Raw genomic sequence first — 20614 nt, 5'->3', positions numbered from 1 at the left:
ATTCACGCCGAATCGCGTTAAAAAATGGCTATTTCCTGGCTGCAGAGAGCCTTTATAGTGGTGTAGAACACTGTGCCTTGCAGTAACACGCATAGGGAGTCTGCTGTGGTAGTGAAATAATACTGTGAGTCAGTATGACATGCAGATGACAGGCGTCGCTCTTAGAATCACTGCACACTTCACTTATTTGGGCAGTCACAGGGCCAAAACTGACCAAATAACTCAAGTGTGAACTCAGCCTTACAAGTCGATGTTCAATTAAACTCTTATACAAGTATAGCACCCCGACAGAGTGGAGAGTGTGTCAGCAGTAAGTTTGTGTTGATGCAGCGGACCGGACCGCAGGGGCAACCCGTGAGGCACAGTGGGCCGATGGGGGTAGTAGTTCATCTACTCACAGTTAGCAAAGCCTCCCTGGGTCGGCGTGCAGTGATGAGGAAGGCAGCAGTAAATCCTCCAGGGCACTCTCTAGTTAGGACATTACCAGCCAGATGGTAGTCGAGGTGCCCTTGATGGTATAGGTGGTTATGGTGCTTTGGGGCTGGGAGCTCGGTTGTCCGTGACGCCAGCATTGTGAGGTGCAATTAGGACATGAAGTGGAATAAGGAGACAGAGTTTCTTAACAAACTCCCAGTACTTTACTGAAGCTAATCCAAAGGTCATCAATGTATGCAAAAGTCATTTACAGCAAGGCAGCTTTTACAGTGATTCAGATTAGTTCCCAGAAGTTGCATAAGAGGCAGTTTTCTATGACAATCAATCTTTCTCCCTTGTTTCTCCAGGCTGGAGGGATGGACTATCTCTGCTATACTGTATAGTCATATACTTCTGTATCCTCTCTAGGAATACTATATTCTGACAAATGGCCTTTCTGTCCTTGGTTATGGTGGGCAGCTTGAAGCTTAGAATCTCTCCACCTAATGCAAAGGAGACTAGAGCCTGATAAACAACGGTTACCTTCCTTTGCCAATATTTTCACTCCCACTCTGAGTTGCCTGGATCTTCTGTAATCTTTCCCTTCTATGAGCTGGTTCATGGAACTAACTATGGAGTTTCGATAGCTCTCCAAAATGGCTGCTGAGGTGCAGTTTTTTCTTCAGACATCACACACACTGACCTCCTTCTCCTTCTCCTCTGTACTGTGGGAGGAGTCAGCCATGGGAGGCTTGTTAGAACCTCCCCCACCCTATGCAACTTTATTGGAACTCATATACAAGCACAATTTACATGAAACACAATCACAGTATTAAGCAGTGTGTTACATCACTGATTATTTTGCCCTTACTCTGATCTGTCAGAACAATAACCCCCAAAAAAGGGATCTTGTCTGTTGAGCACCGCTGAACTGCAAATAGGCCCTTATTTTTTTCCACTTATACACGCTACAAAAGGCTTTTTGCAGTCAAGATTAGGCATTTCCCATTATAGTGCCAGCGATGTGCGGTCCGCAAATTGCGGAATGCACATTGCCGGTGTCCGTGTTTTGCGGATCCGCAAAACACTAACGGACGTGTGAATGGACCCTCATAGTAACAGCTACACTGCTACATGTGTTGCGCAAATTTTTTTATAATAATAGTCTATGGTGTTGCACTGCGACATGTGACATGCTGCGACTGCGACACGACAGTCGCAGAAAAATTCATCTTGCTAGCATTAAGGGGGCAGGGCACTGTGGAGGTCACTGTTAAGGAGGCAGGGGCAACTATTAAAGGGGCAACTGCTGTAGAGGTCACGTTTAAGGCAGCAGGGTACTGTGAGGTCACTGTTAAGGGAGCGGGGTACTGTGGAAGTCACTGTTAAGGGTGCGGGCCCCTGAGGAGGTCACTGTCAAGAGAGTAGGGTCCTGTGAAACTCACTGTTAAAGGGGCGGGCTGCTGTAAAGGTCAAAGTTAAGGGGATGGGCTAGTGTGGAGGTCCCATTTTAAAGTGGCGGGGCACTGTGGGGGGGTCAGTGTTAGGGGGTGGGGGACTGTGGAGTTCACTGTTAAAGGGGTGGGGTGCTGTAGAGGTCACTGTTAGGGGGGATACTGTTGATATCTTTTAACGACACACAGAAGCATTAAATAAAAATAGATGAAATATACCCGTGCGAAGCCGGGTCCTTCTGCTAGTCTAATATATAAAGCTGAGTGCATGTATGTATGTGTGTATGTCCACTAAAGGAATCCGCACCATCGCATTTACAATCACGAAATTTGGCACACAGGTACATCAGGTGTCCGGGAAGGATTTAGACCGGGCTTCAGCTCTCTAGCATGTACTGTTCCTGAGATATTCCCAAAAATGCACTAGCCAATAGAAGCTTGGTCACATGACCCTTATCACCCAATAGAAGCTCGCAGGCCTTTAGTCTCCACATACACACAGTTTTACACCAGGTTTCCATAACAACCCAGCCATTTTTCTTCACTGCTGTAGGTCAGCTTTAAAGGGGCAGGGCGCTGTGGAGGTCACAGATAAGGGGGCAGGTAGGGTGGTCATTCAGGCCATCCTCAAAAGATGGACTTGAAACCCCCACCCCCAGGTCCCTCTTAGCCACGCCTCCTCCCACTTCACAGCCCGGGATTGAAAAAATGAAGGTAAAAATCAACTTCTGTCAGCTACAGGGGTGGGAGGGAGGGTGACTTTCTCCCTGCTGTCTGAGAGTGAGCTGTTCAAAAGGACATCCCTGTGTCCGCCAGGCCCTGGACTGTCCGGCCTAAATCCGGACCTCTGGCCTACCCGCTGTTGTGGAGGTCATAGTTAAGGGGACGGTCTGCTATAGAGGTCAGTGTTAAGGGGCACATCGCTGTAGAAGCCACTGTTAAGGGGACAGGGTGTTGTGGAAATTACTGTTAACGAGACAGGGTACTGTGGAGGTAACTAATATAGGGGCGGCTGCTGTGGAGGTCACTGTTAAAGGGGAGGCTGCTGTGGAGGTCACTGTTAAGGGGGCAGGCCACTGTGGAGGTCACTGATAAAGGGGCGTGATACTGTAGATGTCACTGTTATAGTGGATACTGTTGATATATTTTAATGACACACACAAACATTAAATGAAATAGATTAAATATACCCGTGCGAAGCCGCGTCCTTCTGCTAGTTGGATATAAACATCAGACCTGAGGTCATTTCCATAGACTTGCACCAACCTGATGTGTCTTATTTCCTTGTCTTCTCCTCAGCTTCCAGTCACTGGGCTTTCCTTTTCAGATAAGCTAATTACTTATTTTCCTAAGCTGCTCATTTCTATAAACATGAACAGTTCTGGAGCAGTTATCTCCTCAGCTTCTCTCTGCCCTCTGACTAACCAGATGTCAGAACCAGCCCCTGTGTCTTCCTGTCTCCTCAGCTGCCCTCTGACTGAAAATGAAACTAACTCCTCAGTCATATGTAGCTCCTCCCCCTAAGCCTCAATCTGAGCCACCAATCACGTGTCAGAACCAGCACCTGTGTCTTCCTATCTCCTCAGCTGCCTTCTAACTGAAAATGAAACTAACTCCTCAGTCATATGTAGCTCCTCCCCCTAAGCCTCAATCTGAACCACCAATCACGTGTCAGAACCAGCACCTGTCTCTTCCTATCTCCTCAGCTGCCTTCTGACTGAAAATGAAACTAACTCCTCAGTCACACGTAGCTCCTCCCCCTAAGCCTCAATCTGAGCCACCAATCACGTGTCAGAACCAACACCTGTGTCTTCCTGTCTCCTCAGCTGCCCTCTGACTGAAAATGAAACTAACTCCTCAGTCACACGTAGCTCCTCCTCATAAGCCTTAATCTGAACCACCAATCACGTGTCAGAACCAGCACCTGTGTCTTCCTGTCTCCTCAGCTGCCCTCTGACTGAAAATGAAACTAACTCCTCAGTCACACGTAGCTCCTCCTCATAAGCCTCAATCTGAACCACCAATCACGTGTCAGAACCAGCACCTGTGTCTTCCTGTCTCCTCAGCTGCCCTCTGACTGAAAATGAAACTAACTCCTCAGTCACACGTAGCTTCTCCCCCTTAGTCTCAATCTGAGCCACCAATCACATGTCAGAACCAGCAGCTGTGTCTTCCTATCTCCTCAGCTGCCCTCTGACTGAAAATGAAACTAACTCCTCAGTCATATGTAGCTCCTCCCCCTAAGCCTCAATCTGAACCACCAATCACGTGTCAGAACCAGCACCTGTGTCTTCCTGTCTCCTCTGCTGCCCTCTGACTGAAAATGAAACTAACTCCTCAGTCACACGTAGCTCCTCCTCATAAGCCTCAATCTGAACCACCAATCACGTGTCAGAACCAGCACCTGTGTCTTCCTGTCTCCTCAGCTGCCCTCTGACTGAAAATGAAACTAACTCCTCAGTCACACGTAGCTCCTCCCCCTTAGTCTCAATCTGAGCCACCAATCACATGTCAGAACCAGCAGCTGTGTCTTCCTGTCTCCTCAGCTGCCCTCTGACTGAAAATGAAACTAACTCCTCAGTCACACGTAGCTCCTCCCCCTAAGCCTCAATCTGAACCACCAATCACGTGTCAGAACCAGCACCTGTGTCTTCCTGTCTCCTCAGCTGCCTTCTGACTGAAAATGAAACTAACTCCTCAGTCACACGTAGCTCCTCCCCCTAAGCCTCAATCTGAACCACCAATCACGTGTCAGAACCAGCACCTGTGTCTTCCTGTCTCCTCAGCTGCCCTCTGACTGAAAATAAAACTAACTCCTCAGTCACATGTAGCTCCTCCCCCTAAGCCTCAATCTGAACCACCAATCACGTGTCAGAACCAGCACCTGTCTCTTCCTATCTCCTCAGCTGCCTTCTGACTGAAAATGAAACTAACTCCTCAGTCACACGTAGCTCCTCCCCCTAAGCCTCAATCTGAACCACCAATCACGTGTCAGAACCAGCACCTGTGTCTTCCTGTCTCCTCAGCTGCCCTCTGACTGAAAATGAAACTAACTCCTCAGTCACACGTAGCTCCTCCTCATAAGCCTCAATCTGAACCACCAATCACGTGTCAGAACCAGCACCTGTGTCTTCCTGTCTCCTCTGCTGCCCTCTGACTGAAAATGAAACTAACTCCTCAGTCACACGTAGCTCCTCCTCATAAGCCTCAATCTGAACCACCAATCACGTGTCAGAACCAGCACCTGTGTCTTCCTGTCTCCTCAGCTGCCCTCTGACTGAAAATGAAACTAACTCCTCAGTCTCCATGTAGCTCCTCCCCCTAAGCCTCAATCTGAACCACCAATCACGTGTCAGAACCAGCACCTGTGTCTTCCTGTCTCCTCAGCTGCCCTCTGACTGAAAATGAAACTAACTCCTCAGCCACACGTAGCTCCTCCCCCTTAGTCTCAATCTGAGCCACCAATCACATGTCAGAACCAGCAGCTGTGTCTTCCTGTCTCCTCAGCTGCCCTCTGACTGAAAATGAAACTAACTCCTCAGTCACACGTAGCTCCTCCCCCTAAGCCTCAATCTGAACCACCAATCATGTGTCAGAACCAGCACCTGTGTCTTCCTGTCTCCTCAGCTGCCCTCTGACTGAAAATGAAACTAACTCCTCAGTCACACGTAGCTCCTCCCCCTTAGTCTCAATCTGAGCCACCAATCACGTGTCAGAACCAGCACCTGTGTCTTCCTGTCTCCTCAGCTGCCCTCTGACTGAAAATGAAACTAACTCCTCAGTCACACGTAGCTCCTCCTCATAAGCCTCAATCTGAACCACCAATCACGTGTCAGAACCAGCACCTGTGTCTTCCTGTCTCCTCAGCTGCCCTCTGACTGAAAATGAAACTAACTCCTCAGTCACACGTAGCTCCTCCCCCTAAGCCTCAATCTGAACCACCAATCACGTGTCAGAACCAGCACCTGTGTCTTCCTGTCTGCTCAGCTGCCCTCTGACTGAAAATGAAACTAACTCCTCAGTCACACGTAGCTCCTCCCCCTAAGCCTCAATCTGAGCCACCAATCACGTGTCAGAACCAGCACCTGTGTCTTCCTGTCTCCTCAGCTGCCCTGTGACTGAAAATGAAACTAACTCCTCAGTCACACGTAGCTCCTCCCCCTAAGCCTCAATCTGAACCACCAATCATGTGTCAGAACCAGCACCTGTGTCTTCCTGTCTCCTCAGCTGCCCTCTGACTGAAAATGAAACTAACTCCTCAGTCACACGTAGCTCCTCCCCCTAAGCCTCAATCTGAACCACCAATCACGTGTCAGAACCAGCACCTGTGTCTTCCTGTCTCCTCAGCTGCCCTCTGACTGAAAATGAAACTAACTCCTCAGTCACACGTAGCTCCTTCCCCTTAGTCTCAATCTGAGCCACCAATCACGTGTCAGAACCAGCACCTGTGTCTTCCTGTCTCCTCAGCTGCCTTCTGACTGAAAATGAAACTAACTCCTCAGTCATATGTAGCTCCTCCCCCTAAGCCTCAATCTGAGCCACCAATCACGTGTCAGAACCAGCACCTGTGTCTTCCTGTCTCCTCAGCTGCCCTCTGACTGAAAATGAAACTAACTCCTCAGTCACATGTAGCTCCTCCCCCTAAGCCTCAATCTGAACCACCAATCACGTGTCAGAACCAGCACCGGTGTCTTCCTGTCTCCTCAGCTGCCCTCTGACTGAAAATGAAACTAACTCCTCAGTCACACGTAGCTCCTCCCCCTAAGCCTCAATCTGAGCCACCAATCACGTGTCAGAACCAGCACCTGTGTCTTCCTGTCTCCTCAGCTGCCCTGTGACTGAAAATGAAACTAACTCCTCAGTCACACGTAGCTCCTCCCCCTAAGCCTCAATCTGAACCACCAATCACGTGTCAGAACCAGCACCTGTGTCTTCCTGTCTCCTCAGCTGCCCTCTGACTGAAAATGAAACTAACTCCTCAGTCACACGTAGCTCCTCCCCCTTAGTCTCAATCTGAGCCACCAATCACGTGTCAGAACCAGCACCTGTGTCTTCCTGTCTCCTCAGCTGCCTTCTGACTGAAAATGAAACTAACTGCTCAGTCACACGTAGCTCCTCCCCCTAAGCCTCAATCTGAACCACCAATCACGTGTCAGAACCAGCACCTGTGTCTTCCTGTCTCCTCTGCTGCCCTCTGACTGAAAATGAAACTAACTCCTCAGTCACATGTAGCTCCTCCCCCTTAGTCTCAATCTGAACCACCAATCACGTGTCAGAACCAGCACCTGTGTCTTCCTGTCTCCTCAGCTGCCCTGTGACTGAAAATGAAACTAACTCCTCAGTCACACGTAGCTCCTCCCCCTAAGCCTCAATCTGAACCACCAATCATGTGTCAGAACCAGCACCTGTGTCTTCCTGTCTCCTCAGCTGCCCTCTGACTGAAAATGAAACTAACTCCTCAGTCACACGTAGCTCCTCCCCCTAAGCCTCAATCTGAACCACCGATCACGTGTCAGAACCAGCACCTGTGTCTTCCTGTCTCCTCAGCTGCCCTCTGACTGAAAATGAAACTAACTCCTCAGTCACACGTAGCTCCTCCCCCTTAGTCTCAATCTGAGCCACCAATCACGTGTCAGAACCAGCACCTGTGTCTTCCTGTCTCCTCAGCTGCCTTCTGACTGAAAATGAAACTAACTCCTCAGTCATATGTAGCTCCTCCCCCTAAGCCTCAATCTGAGCCACCAATCACGTGTCAGAACCAGCACCTGTGTCTTCCTGTCTCCTCAGCTGCCCTCTGACTGAAAATGAAACTAACTCCTCAGTCACATGTAGCTCCTCCCCCTAAGCCTCAATCTGAACCACCAATCACGTGTCAGAACCAGCACCTGTGTCTTCCTGTCTCCTCAGCTGCCTTCTGACTGAAAATGAAACTAACTCCTCAGTCACATGTAGCTCCTCCCCCTAAGCCTCAATCTGAGCCACCAATCACGTGTCAGAACCAGCACCTGTGTCTTCCTGTCTCCTCAGCTGCCCTCTGACTGAAAATGAAACTAACTCCTCAGTCACACGTAGCTCCTCCCCCTAAGCCTCAATCTGAGCCACCAATCACGTGTCAGAACCAGCACCTGTGTCTTCCTGTCTCCTCAGCTGCCCTGTGACTGAAAATGAAACTAACTCCTCAGTCACACGTAGCTCCTCCCCCTAAGCCTCAATCTGAACCACCAATCACGTGTCAGAACCAGCACCTGTGTCTTCCTGTCTCCTCAGCTGCCCTCTGACTGAAAATGAAACTAACTCCTCAGTCACACGTAGCTCCTCCCCCTTAGTCTCAATCTGAGCCACCAATCACGTGTCAGAACCAGCACCTGTGTCTTCCTGTCTCCTCAGCTGCCTTCTGACTGAAAATGAAACTAACTCCTCAGTCACACGTAGCTCCTCCCCCTAAGCCTCAATCTGAACCACCAATCACGTGTCAGAACCAGCACCTGTGTCTTCCTGTCTCCTCAGCTGCCCTCTGACTGAAAATGAAACTAACTCCTCAGTCACATGTAGCTCCTCCCCCTTAGTCTCAATCTGAACCACCAATCACGTGTCAGAACCAGCACCTGTGTCTTCCTGTCTCCTCAGCTGCCCTCTGACTGAAAATGAAACTAACTCCTCAGTCACACGTAGCTCCTCCCCCTTAGTCTCAATCTGAACCACCAATCACGTGTCAGAACCAGCACCTGTGTCTTCCTGTCTCCTCAGCTGCCTTCTGACTGAAAATGAAACTAACTCCTCAGTCATATGTAGCTCCTCCCCCTAAGCCTCAATCTGAGCCACCAATCACGTGTCAGAACCAGCACCTGTCTCTTCCTGTCTCCTCAGCTGCCCTCTGACTGAAAATGAAACTAACTCCTCAGTCACATGTAGCTCCTCCCCCTAAGCCTCAATCTGAACCACCAATCACGTGTCAGAACCAGCACCTGTGTCTTCCTGTCTCCTCAGCTGCCTTCTGACTGAAAATGAAACTAACTCCTCAGTCACATGTAGCTCCTCCCCCTAAGCCTCAATCTGAGCCACCAATCACGTGTCAGAACCAGCACCTGTGTCTTCCTGTCTCCTCAGCTGCCCTCTGACTGAAAATGAAACTAACTCCTCAGTCACACGTAGCTCCTCCCCCTAAGCCTCAATCTGAGCCACCAATCACGTGTCAGAACCAGCACCTGTGTCTTCCTGTCTACTCAGCTGCCCTGTGACTGAAAATGAAACTAACTCCTCAGTCACACGTAGCTCCTCCCCCTAAGCCTCAATCTGAACCACCAATCACGTGTCAGAACCAGCACCTGTGTCTTCCTGTCTCCTCAGCTGCCCTCTGACTGAAAATGAAACTAACTCCTCAGTCACATGTAGCTCCTCCCCCTTAGTCTCAATCTGAACCACCAATCACGTGTCAGAACCAGCACCTGTGTCTTCCTGTCTCCTCAGCTGCCCTCTGACTGAAAATGAAACTAACTCCTCAGTCACACGTAGCTCCTCCCCCTTAGTCTCAATCTGAACCACCAATCACGTGTCAGAACCAGCACCTGTGTCTTCCTGTCTCCTCAGCTGCCTTCTGACTGAAAATGAAACTAACTCCTCAGTCATATGTAGCTCCTCCCCCTAAGCCTCAATCTGAGCCACCAATCACGTGTCAGAACCAGCACCTGTGTCTTCCTGTCTCCTCAGCTGCCCTCTGACTGAAAATGAAACTAACTCCTCAGTCACATGTAGCTCCTCCCCCTAAGCCTCAATCTGAACCACCAATCACGTGTCAGAACCAGCACCGGTGTCTTCCTGTCTCCTCAGCTGCCCTCTGACTGAAAATGAAACTAACTCCTCAGTCACACGTAGCTCCTCCCCCTAAGCCTCAATCTGAGCCACCAATCACGTGTCAGAACCAGCACCTGTGTCTTCCTGTCTCCTCAGCTGCCCTGTGACTGAAAATGAAACTAACTCCTCAGTCACACGTAGCTCCTCCCCCTAAGCCTCAATCTGAACCACCAATCACGTGTCAGAACCAGCACCTGTGTCTTCCTGTCTCCTCAGCTGCCCTCTGACTGAAAATGAAACTAACTCCTCAGTCACACGTAGCTCCTCCCCCTTAGTCTCAATCTGAGCCACCAATCACGTGTCAGAACCAGCACCTGTGTCTTCCTGTCTCCTCAGCTGCCTTCTGACTGAAAATGAAACTAACTGCTCAGTCACACGTAGCTCCTCCCCCTAAGCCTCAATCTGAACCACCAATCACGTGTCAGAACCAGCACCTGTGTCTTCCTGTCTCCTCTGCTGCCCTCTGACTGAAAATGAAACTAACTCCTCAGTCACATGTAGCTCCTCCCCCTTAGTCTCAATCTGAACCACCAATCACGTGTCAGAACCAGCACCTGTGTCTTCCTGTCTCCTCAGCTGCCCTGTGACTGAAAATGAAACTAACTCCTCAGTCACACGTAGCTCCTCCCCCTAAGCCTCAATCTGAACCACCAATCATGTGTCAGAACCAGCACCTGTGTCTTCCTGTCTCCTCAGCTGCCCTCTGACTGAAAATGAAACTAACTCCTCAGTCACACGTAGCTCCTCCCCCTAAGCCTCAATCTGAACCACCGATCACGTGTCAGAACCAGCACCTGTGTCTTCCTGTCTCCTCAGCTGCCCTCTGACTGAAAATGAAACTAACTCCTCAGTCACACGTAGCTCCTCCCCCTTAGTCTCAATCTGAGCCACCAATCACGTGTCAGAACCAGCACCTGTGTCTTCCTGTCTCCTCAGCTGCCTTCTGACTGAAAATGAAACTAACTCCTCAGTCATATGTAGCTCCTCCCCCTAAGCCTCAATCTGAGCCACCAATCACGTGTCAGAACCAGCACCTGTGTCTTCCTGTCTCCTCAGCTGCCCTCTGACTGAAAATGAAACTAACTCCTCAGTCACATGTAGCTCCTCCCCCTAAGCCTCAATCTGAACCACCAATCACGTGTCAGAACCAGCACCTGTGTCTTCCTGTCTCCTCAGCTGCCTTCTGACTGAAAATGAAACTAACTCCTCAGTCACATGTAGCTCCTCCCCCTAAGCCTCAATCTGAGCCACCAATCACGTGTCAGAACCAGCACCTGTGTCTTCCTGTCTCCTCAGCTGCCCTCTGACTGAAAATGAAACTAACTCCTCAGTCACACGTAGCTCCTCCCCCTAAGCCTCAATCTGAGCCACCAATCACGTGTCAGAACCAGCACCTGTGTCTTCCTGTCTCCTCAGCTGCCCTGTGACTGAAAATGAAACTAACTCCTCAGTCACACGTAGCTCCTCCCCCTAAGCCTCAATCTGAACCACCAATCACGTGTCAGAACCAGCACCTGTGTCTTCCTGTCTCCTCAGCTGCCCTCTGACTGAAAATGAAACTAACTCCTCAGTCACACGTAGCTCCTCCCCCTTAGTCTCAATCTGAGCCACCAATCACGTGTCAGAACCAGCACCTGTGTCTTCCTGTCTCCTCAGCTGCCTTCTGACTGAAAATGAAACTAACTCCTCAGTCACACGTAGCTCCTCCCCCTAAGCCTCAATCTGAACCACCAATCACGTGTCAGAACCAGCACCTGTGTCTTCCTGTCTCCTCAGCTGCCCTCTGACTGAAAATGAAACTAACTCCTCAGTCACATGTAGCTCCTCCCCCTTAGTCTCAATCTGAACCACCAATCACGTGTCAGAACCAGCACCTGTGTCTTCCTGTCTCCTCAGCTGCCCTCTGACTGAAAATGAAACTAACTCCTCAGTCACACGTAGCTCCTCCCCCTTAGTCTCAATCTGAACCACCAATCACGTGTCAGAACCAGCACCTGTGTCTTCCTGTCTCCTCAGCTGCCTTCTGACTGAAAATGAAACTAACTCCTCAGTCATATGTAGCTCCTCCCCCTAAGCCTCAATCTGAGCCACCAATCACGTGTCAGAACCAGCACCTGTCTCTTCCTGTCTCCTCAGCTGCCCTCTGACTGAAAATGAAACTAACTCCTCAGTCACATGTAGCTCCTCCCCCTAAGCCTCAATCTGAACCACCAATCACGTGTCAGAACCAGCACCTGTGTCTTCCTGTCTCCTCAGCTGCCTTCTGACTGAAAATGAAACTAACTCCTCAGTCACATGTAGCTCCTCCCCCTAAGCCTCAATCTGAGCCACCAATCACGTGTCAGAACCAGCACCTGTGTCTTCCTGTCTCCTCAGCTGCCCTCTGACTGAAAATGAAACTAACTCCTCAGTCACACGTAGCTCCTCCCCCTAAGCCTCAATCTGAGCCACCAATCACGTGTCAGACCCAGCACCTGTGTCTTCCTGTCTCCTCAGCTGCCCTGTGACTGAAAATGAAACTAACTCCTCAGTCACACGTAGCTCCTCCCCCTAAGCCTCAATCTGAACCACCAATCACGTGTCAGAACCAGCACCTGTGTCTTCCTGTCTCCTCAGCTGCCCTCTGACTGAAAATGAAACTAACTCCTCAGTCACATGTAGCTCCTCCCCCTTAGTCTCAATCTGAACCACCAATCACGTGTCAGAACCAGCACCTGTGTCTTCCTGTCTCCTCAGCTGCCCTCTGACTGAAAATGAAACTAACTCCTCAGTCACACGTAGCTCCTCCCCCTTAGTCTCAATCTGAACCACCAATCACGTGTCAGAACCAGCACCTGTGTCTTCCTGTCTCCTCAGCTGCCTTCTGACTGAAAATGAAACTAACTCCTCAGTCACATGTAGCTCCTCCCCCTTAGTCTCAATCTGAACCACCAATCACGTTCCTGTTCTCCTGAATGGTAGCAGCTAGAAACATGCACCTGGTCTTGTTTGAAAGCTGGCATGACAGATAAAGTCCAAGCAACAGAGGAGAAATCACTATGAGAAATCGGGTCATTCTGGTATTGTCTGAGAGCTTGGCATGTCAGCTTTCAAACAATACAAAGCCCATATCTCTAGCTGGTACCAAAGCAGAGATATGAGCAGATAAAGCAGCCGCCCTCCCTGTCAGTCCGGAGGAGAATGAAGAGCAGTACAAATATATAGAAACTGTGGTAGAATTCCAAGTAGTCACAGCACTCGACAATAACCTGGCTTATTTGGGGGTGCGCGTCACGGTTATGTTCCTTGCTCCACCTCAGGAACCACACTCGTAGTATTTGTATAATTAGACAGCACTCCGTTTGATTGATGTGATGATAAGTGATATTTATTCAGCCGGACAAAATGATGCACAATGTACAGTTATGGCAACGTTTTGGGCTAAATGAAAGCCCTTCATCAGGCCAAAATCAGGCCACACATGAAACGCCGCCACGTTAGAAACTGTGGTATTGTCATCATTGTAGTGACCCAGAAATTATATTATTTTTACCACACGGTGAACACCATAAAAAAAAATCCGCAAAATAATGCAAGAATTGCTGTTTTTTTTATCTTTCCCCCTAAAAACAAAAAGAATAAACGTTATTTAATGCACTATATATACCCCACAATGGTTCCTTAAAAACCTACAACTAATCCCATAAAAAAGAGAAGAAGAAAAAAAGAAAAGTTATGACTGCTAGATCACAAAGGGGGAAAATATTATTGGTCCTTCAGGCTAAAATGAATGATGTCACTAAGGGGTTAAAAATGCAATAGTGTCCCCTGAGTTGTGCACCAACAAGATTTACTGCAGACACACATTAAATATCTAAAAGAAAAAAAGTGACTTTTCAGGAGGGTTTTCCCATTTTTAACGTGACTGTTAAGAGGTTAAAGTAGAACTCCTGCAAAAATGTTTACTCCCTGACCTGCTAGAAAGGTGCATGATGTCATCTGTAGTGAAGGTAATCCTCTCATCAGTGACTGTGAATTATCCCCTCCCTTGTGATCCTCAGCTGTGTCATGTGACCAACACTGTGATCTCTTTCCGTTCCGTATACAAAAAAACGGAATGTGTTCCGTATGCATTCCGTTTCCGTATTTCTGTTTTTCCGTTCCGTTAAAAGATAGAACATGTCTTAATATTGCCCGCAAATCACGTTCCGTGGCTCCATTCAAGTCAATGGGTTCGCAAAAACACGGAGCACATACGGAATTGCATCTGTATGTCTTCCGTATCTGTTCCGTTTTTGCAGAACTATCTATTGAAAATGTTATGCCCAGCCCAATTTTTTCTATGTAATTACTGTATACTGTATATGCCATATGGAAAAACGGGACCGAAACGGAAACACAATGGAAACAAAAAACGGGTCCGGAAAAAACGGCCCGCAAAACACTGAAAAAGCCATACGTCGTGTGAAAGAGGCCTGAGCCTGAGAATGAGGCTCCATAGAGACTGCCTTCCCGTCCACACATAAGATGCAGTGTTATTTGGAGAGGCTGAGTGCTGGTCACATGACACAGCTGAGGATCAGAAGGGAGGTTATAACTCACTAATACAGACACTAATAAGAAGTTTTCCTTCATGTACCTTTCTAACAGGTCAGAGAATAACATTTTTTTGTGGTAGTTCTTCTTTAAGTACAATAACCGGTAGATGAACCTTTTACACGCTGAGTAACTAGCCATCTGAGATACGTGACAGTGAGCAGTCAGTGCTGTTCTACTGTATATACTGTACTCTATCTACTATGTATACCGTTATACATTACACTGTGTGAGGGCAGCAGCTCCCACTCATCACAGCACTGCGGTAGGAAGACCGATGGCCCGGAGCTCTGCGCTGCTAAAGGACATTTCTGGGCAAGATTCAGTCAGTCCCGGACTCCTGTAGTGATCCGGAGTGCTGTATCAGCTCAGCCCATGTGGGGGCGCTCCAGTCCCTGCCACGGGCAACAGACTCTACTCAGGCTGCACAGATACAGCTCTCCAGACCAATAGTAATGTGAATGAGACTTTTTGCAAAGCCTAAAATTGCTCGTACAGGCATTACTGTGACCTCTGACCTCCTGTATCATGAATAACTTAGTATATAAGAGGTGAACAAGACGATTTGTAAGATAATACAGTGATGAATAGGAAATGAATGAGCATAAGTAATAGATTCACAGCTGTATGTATATGGCTTCTCAGATGCTGTGAGGAGTCCTCATAGGAGTCCTCTGTCTACTGCGCTACAGACTGTATTTACATGGCTTTTATATAGCATGTGTATGGGTGCGGCGCCCCCTACCTGCCAGGTGTACCCTCATCTGTTACCAATGAAGTAAGTGACCGCAATGTGATGAGTTTTCTTCTCTTCCAGATGAACATCGTGGCCTGGAGAGATTATAATTCTTCCTTCTCCTTGAATATAACTGAAAGGTTTCCCCCCAACATTACCCAGTATAAAATGAATCTGCAGCACGGGACCAATTACACATTTCATCTGCGAGGATTCACATCTGCAGGAGGTGGCGAATATAAAAGTACCAGCGTAGAAACCCCAATCGGAGGTAAAACTAACCAGATCCAGTGACCTCATTCTTTTTCTGTTCCTTAGGAGGGTATAAACGTAACATAACAGAGAAATAAAATTCTAAATGCCTTCAGCCACCACTAGGGGGAGCTCAGGAGCTTACTGAATATACACTGACCTCTATAATAAAGTATGCAGTGAGAGCCTAAGCTCCCCCTAGTGGTGGCTGCAATCAGAAAGAGTATAATAATATAACTGGAGTAATGTCGGTGCATCTTATGAATCTGCAAGAGACAGGCAGCCATGTTATATATCACTTAGAGATGGGTAGCCATGTTCTACACATCACTTAATGACAGGCAGCCATGTTATGTCATACTATCACAAGATGCTCACCTCCCTGGTCAGGAGGTTTTGCTACAATTTCTAGTCCTCCATCACTCTGAGACATTATAATCTCCGCCACTTCCGTTTTCCCCATCATCCTGGAATCAGGCTCCTCCTCCTCATTGGTACAGGGGCAGGAAAAATATAATTCTGCCTGGGATCCTATCCTAGCTCTGCAGCCGGATGTGAAAAATGTGGTGGTCCTGCTGAAACCAATACATATTTGCAGTCCCAGGTCAAAAGGAAGAGGTTCGGTCTGTGGTGGTTTTGGTGGAGGTCCTAGGTGATGAAGGCCCTTGGACCGCTGACCTCGGAGGTCCCCCTATAATCTGGTCCTGCTTTCACAAACTTCTTTTACACTACAGACTACACCTGAGGGTGTTAAAGGCAACGAGACGAGGATCCTTCACAGCTGGCAAAAACCCCAGAAACATGATGGTCATTGGTAGAGATGAGCAAATCGAATCCCTAGAAGCCAAATTTCCTCGTGCTTCGTGTCAGCGAATCGATTTAACCTGAAATAGTATAAAAAACGAAAAAATTCAAACTTACCTCCTCCACTTGCTCGCGACTGGCCGCCAGCCTCCATCTTGATTGAAGATCTCGGCCAGCGTGATGACATCATACGTTACCAGGCCAGCCGGCGTGATGACGTGATCTCGCGCCACACAGGATTTCGGCCGAGATCTTCAAGCAAGATGTCGGCGACTGTCCCGTCGCAAGCAAATGGAGGCGGTAAGTTTGATGTAATGTTTTTTTTTATTGTTAATGTATGTTGTTAACGATCATGTATGAATGCGGCATCTCAGGGGTACAATGATGGGGGCGGCGCTATCGCAGCTCCCTGTCATTGCACCCGTTACTTACAAAAAAAGCGCTTCATGACGAAGTAATTCGTCACAAAGCAAATTTTCTTGTGAAATTCGGCAAATCAGCTGAATCAAACTTTTAAGAATTTTGCTCAGCTCTAGTCATTGGCATGAGAATCCCCCGCCAGCCCGTCCAAAAATAAATAAATAAAAACTCTCACACAATTGGATGTGAGCACTGCAAATCTCTAATCATGACAAAACATGTCACGGGTCTGTGATCCGGGAATGTGTGAGTCGATATCTCCCGTGTTATTATCTACAGGCCCCAACAGAAGACATGAACTGGAATGGACACCAGTGAATTCTCGGCTCTCTCCTGTCATTTCTACTGTAAACTACTTATATAACGGGATTATATACGGTGGTCAGTGACCATAATCTGGACCATGTAGTAGAGGAAGTGGATCAGCACTCACTTCTTGATGCTAATAAATCCTCACTTTATAGCTATGCATGCAGCGAATCAGTCCCGGGAGGCTCTCCTAGTTCCAGGGTTAGGATGCCGAGCGGTGGTGTGGCTACGGGTCACGTGCTCCTACCTGGATACTAGTGTTCCAAGGTCAGGCCGTGTAGCAGCTATTCAGGAATCTTGTAGTTGGTAGAAGATGGAATAAGTAAGCCCTAGACTTCGATGCAAGTTGAGTTAATTTTACTTGATGCTTGAAGAAACGGGGAGCAGTTCAGACAGAATCCCGGTAGCTCTTGGCTCCAGAAGGTTTTAGGTTACACTGGCAGGTGAACTGGGTTCCCTTGTCTATAACTGCTGTGCTGTGCTTTGTCTGGTTTCTTGTAAGGTGTTTCCTTTATCTGGGCTTTACGCCACGGATAGCAATCTCAGTGCACGTTGGGCTTCTGATCACACTTTGCTAGACTTCTGATCACACTTTGCAACCTCTTGGCTAGGCTGGCTTAATTTAGACTGCTGATTCTCTGCTTTTCTTCCTGTCCAGGTTCTAGTCCAGGACTGCACTGCTTCCCTAGCCTCTGGCTAGACTAGGCTCTAGACTCCTCAACAGGAAAAAACACACCTCCCCTTGGAGAATCTAGGCAAGGTCAATCTCCCAAGGAGGGGGGTGGTGGAATGGTTAGTTCCATTCTACGTATAGCTTACTGCCAGGCACACTGCCACCTGCTGGTAAACCATGCACAGTGCATGAAATACAATACATTGCAGTTACATAGCACCTAATGAACAGACCTGGAAACAGAAAGCATGGTGGTGTCACATATTGGTTAGGCACTTACGAGAGTAGCAGGTTGTAGGATCGGTACTGCCCGCTCTGGGGTATATATAAGCAGAATACAGGCCGATGTGATGCATTTAGGCTAAACAGATTTTTTTTAAAAAAAAGCATGTCAGATTATACAGCATGGTACATATATATAGGAAAAGCGAGGCATATCCAAGATGGAGTCCTGGTATACAGACCCTCCCCTATGGGGTGTGTACCCCCAATTGGTCCTATAGCTGCATGTGACTAGACCCCGGCACAGGTCACATGCTTCAGGTCATGTTTTAAACATAAGTAGTAACATGAAATCTACATAAACAATCACATTGGATCCTAATCTGGTTACACAAGTGCAGCGGACTAGACCGATGCTAGGGGGGTCCCTTTAAGATGTTATGAGAGTCTTTAGAGTTTTTGTCTTGACGCCAGTTGCATTACAGCAACGAGGGACTAAGTCCCCCTATGTAGAAGGTGATGGTGGGACCCAGGCATAGGAATTCCAGAGTGGTGTAAGGGTTGCCTATAGTGTGCCCTTAGGTGCAGCTTTGCACTTGCCACGGTGCTCCTACTTGGATATCCAGAACCCCAAGCTTGGTCGTCCGAAGCAGTGATAATAGGGTTAACAGTTGAGGGATTTGCAGAATAAATTGAGTCTAGACTGGTATTGCAGTAGTTAACAGCAGCTTTACTTGAATAAACTTGCATCAGGGAACAATTGTCCAACTTTATCTTGGTCATCAGCAGTTTTTTTGTTTAAATTCTGTACTCTTTTAGCTCTGCTATGCTGACAGGATTAAATAGGAACTTTTCCTTTTCTTCTGTAGGCTGTAACTTAGATTTCTGTAGTCTGACTCTTTATCTTTGTCTTTATCCAGGGAACTACACTTCCTGGCGTGTGAGGCTTGTAGCTGGGCCTCTAGGTCCAACAGAACTGAAGGTGTTCTGCAGGCTTAGGCAGGGCTCCCTGCAGCACGACCTCCCTCTTACAGGCGGTCCTCTCAACTGACTTCTAGCTCACTAAACTCCTCCCTCTCTAGAGAGGGCTGGAATGGACAAAAAGGTTCCATTCCAGACAAACTACCTCTGCCATTATTGCCGCCACCTGCTGGTGAACATATAAATACAAGAGTTGCATTGAAATGAATACACATTTTTGCAGGATCAGGAAATGAATGTATAGGATGACATTGGGTCAACCATAGGAGATAGTAGGGGCGCAAAGAGGCGGTAATACCACTCTGGGGTATTACACAAGCATATAGAATAAATCGATATAACATGGTAACCTAATACAATCAATAGTGGCCTGAGGGATAGGTATGTGCACAGAGCCTTGTAGCCATGGACATGTACCTATGAACAGTAGGTGTTAATCCAACATGTGCAAATCATTATCATCTGGGCGATGTGAAATTATTATTTTTCTTTTCAGATCCTCCTGTCCCGACTGTTGCAATAAAGGATCTAACTTTACAGCTTCAACCGGTGTCTGATGTCCATGGACCAATCAGGTTAGAAACTGCTGAACCGAGTCAGCCCCATATCACGGAATATATCACTAGTGTTGAGTGAATCGATCTTGAGATCATAGATGTGAAGTCGATTCATTCAAACACTTCGTCTTGATGCTGTCTGAGACCTGTCTCCGCACCTCAGAAAAATGTGGAGGCAAAATTTCATTTCAGCCGAAGTCGCGTGAGACTTTGGTGAATGGATACGTTATTTGTATCTGCGTCTTTAAAGACATTTAAAAATACCAATCTGAAATCCAGCCGGTACCAAACCTAACTTTGGATTCCAAATTTTAAATGATTTCAAAGATGCAGAATTGAATACCGAGTTAATTCACCGAAATCTCATGCAACTTCAGCTGAAATTAAATTTTGCCTCCACATTTTTCTGCTGTGCGGAGACAGGTCTCAGACAGCATCAAGACTTCACATCTATGATCCAAAGCTCGATTCACTCCAGTCCTTTATAGAGGGGGAGGGGCTGAGCTCAGAGTGGGGGTGGGCTTGCTGTCAATCAGTAGGTATCGGGGGTAGAAATCTATGAGCCGGGTATTTTGCACTTGTTTTATGGGGAAGGTCACGCGGGCGGAGGCTTTGTGATGTATGAGACCTGATTATTGACCTACCGTGACTGACATCTGCTTTCTTCTTCTACACAGTCATTATGAAATAATTATCTTTAGTGAACCAAGAAGTAACAGGAGTGACTGTCTAGGAGTGACTCGCACACATTACAACTCCACCCTGACCCCCTACACTGCGGCACTCCTCCCTGCGCACAACCTGACAGAGTTGATAACACTGGGAGATAGTCAACATTATGGTGGCTTCTATAATGCTCCTCTCATCCCAAACCTGGAGTACATGGTGTATGTGCGGGTCACCAGCACATGGAAGGAGGTATGAGCTCCCTGTAGATTATAATCCTGTCCAATAATTATTTCATGTGAACGTTCTGGAGATTTCCTCTATATATCTCTAGAATCCGATGGTCTACTAAATAATTTCACAACTTGAAGAACACATCCATGGATTTTATGACTCATGATCACACGTCCAAATGTCTTCCATTATTGCTCTTCTCAATCATGGTGGTTTATGCTCTTATCCCTGAGATGACCAGTCTAGAATACCCTAGAACCCAAAGTTACAGTCATGGTTCCTTGACCCAGTTTGTTTGTTTACCTTCACTTCTTTGGATTATCTTCAGAACATTCTCAAAGTCCATTGAGGACGAAATGGTGTTTCAGTAAGCGACTTCTATATAGTACCAAAACAGCCATATGCCTACCATCATCTCATATAGTATGTACCTTTTAACTGGACGGTAGTTTGGTGCTTACTGCTG

At 47.6% G+C, this 20614-nt stretch overlaps 1 protein-coding gene across 1 annotated transcript in view; it reads left to right on the top strand.

Moving 5' to 3' along the window:
* Positions 1 to 20614, top strand: part of LOC120991958 (receptor-type tyrosine-protein phosphatase kappa-like) — a 307712-nt gene that overhangs the window by 188736 nt on the left and 98362 nt on the right. Inside the window, exons 11-13 of the mRNA XM_040420706.1 lie at positions 15112 to 15301; positions 19188 to 19266; positions 19926 to 20166. Of these exons, the coding sequence (XP_040276640.1) occupies positions 15112 to 15301; positions 19188 to 19266; positions 19926 to 20166 (510 nt within the window). The remainder of the gene's footprint in view (positions 1 to 15111; positions 15302 to 19187; positions 19267 to 19925; positions 20167 to 20614) is intronic.

The sequence above is a fragment of the Bufo bufo genome, chromosome 2, assembly GCF_905171765.1.
Source record: "Bufo bufo chromosome 2, aBufBuf1.1, whole genome shotgun sequence".
Taxonomy (NCBI): Eukaryota; Metazoa; Chordata; class Amphibia; order Anura; family Bufonidae; genus Bufo; species Bufo bufo.
The sequence above is the reverse complement of the archived record's forward strand: the minus strand, read 5'-3'. Positions and strand labels throughout refer to the sequence as shown.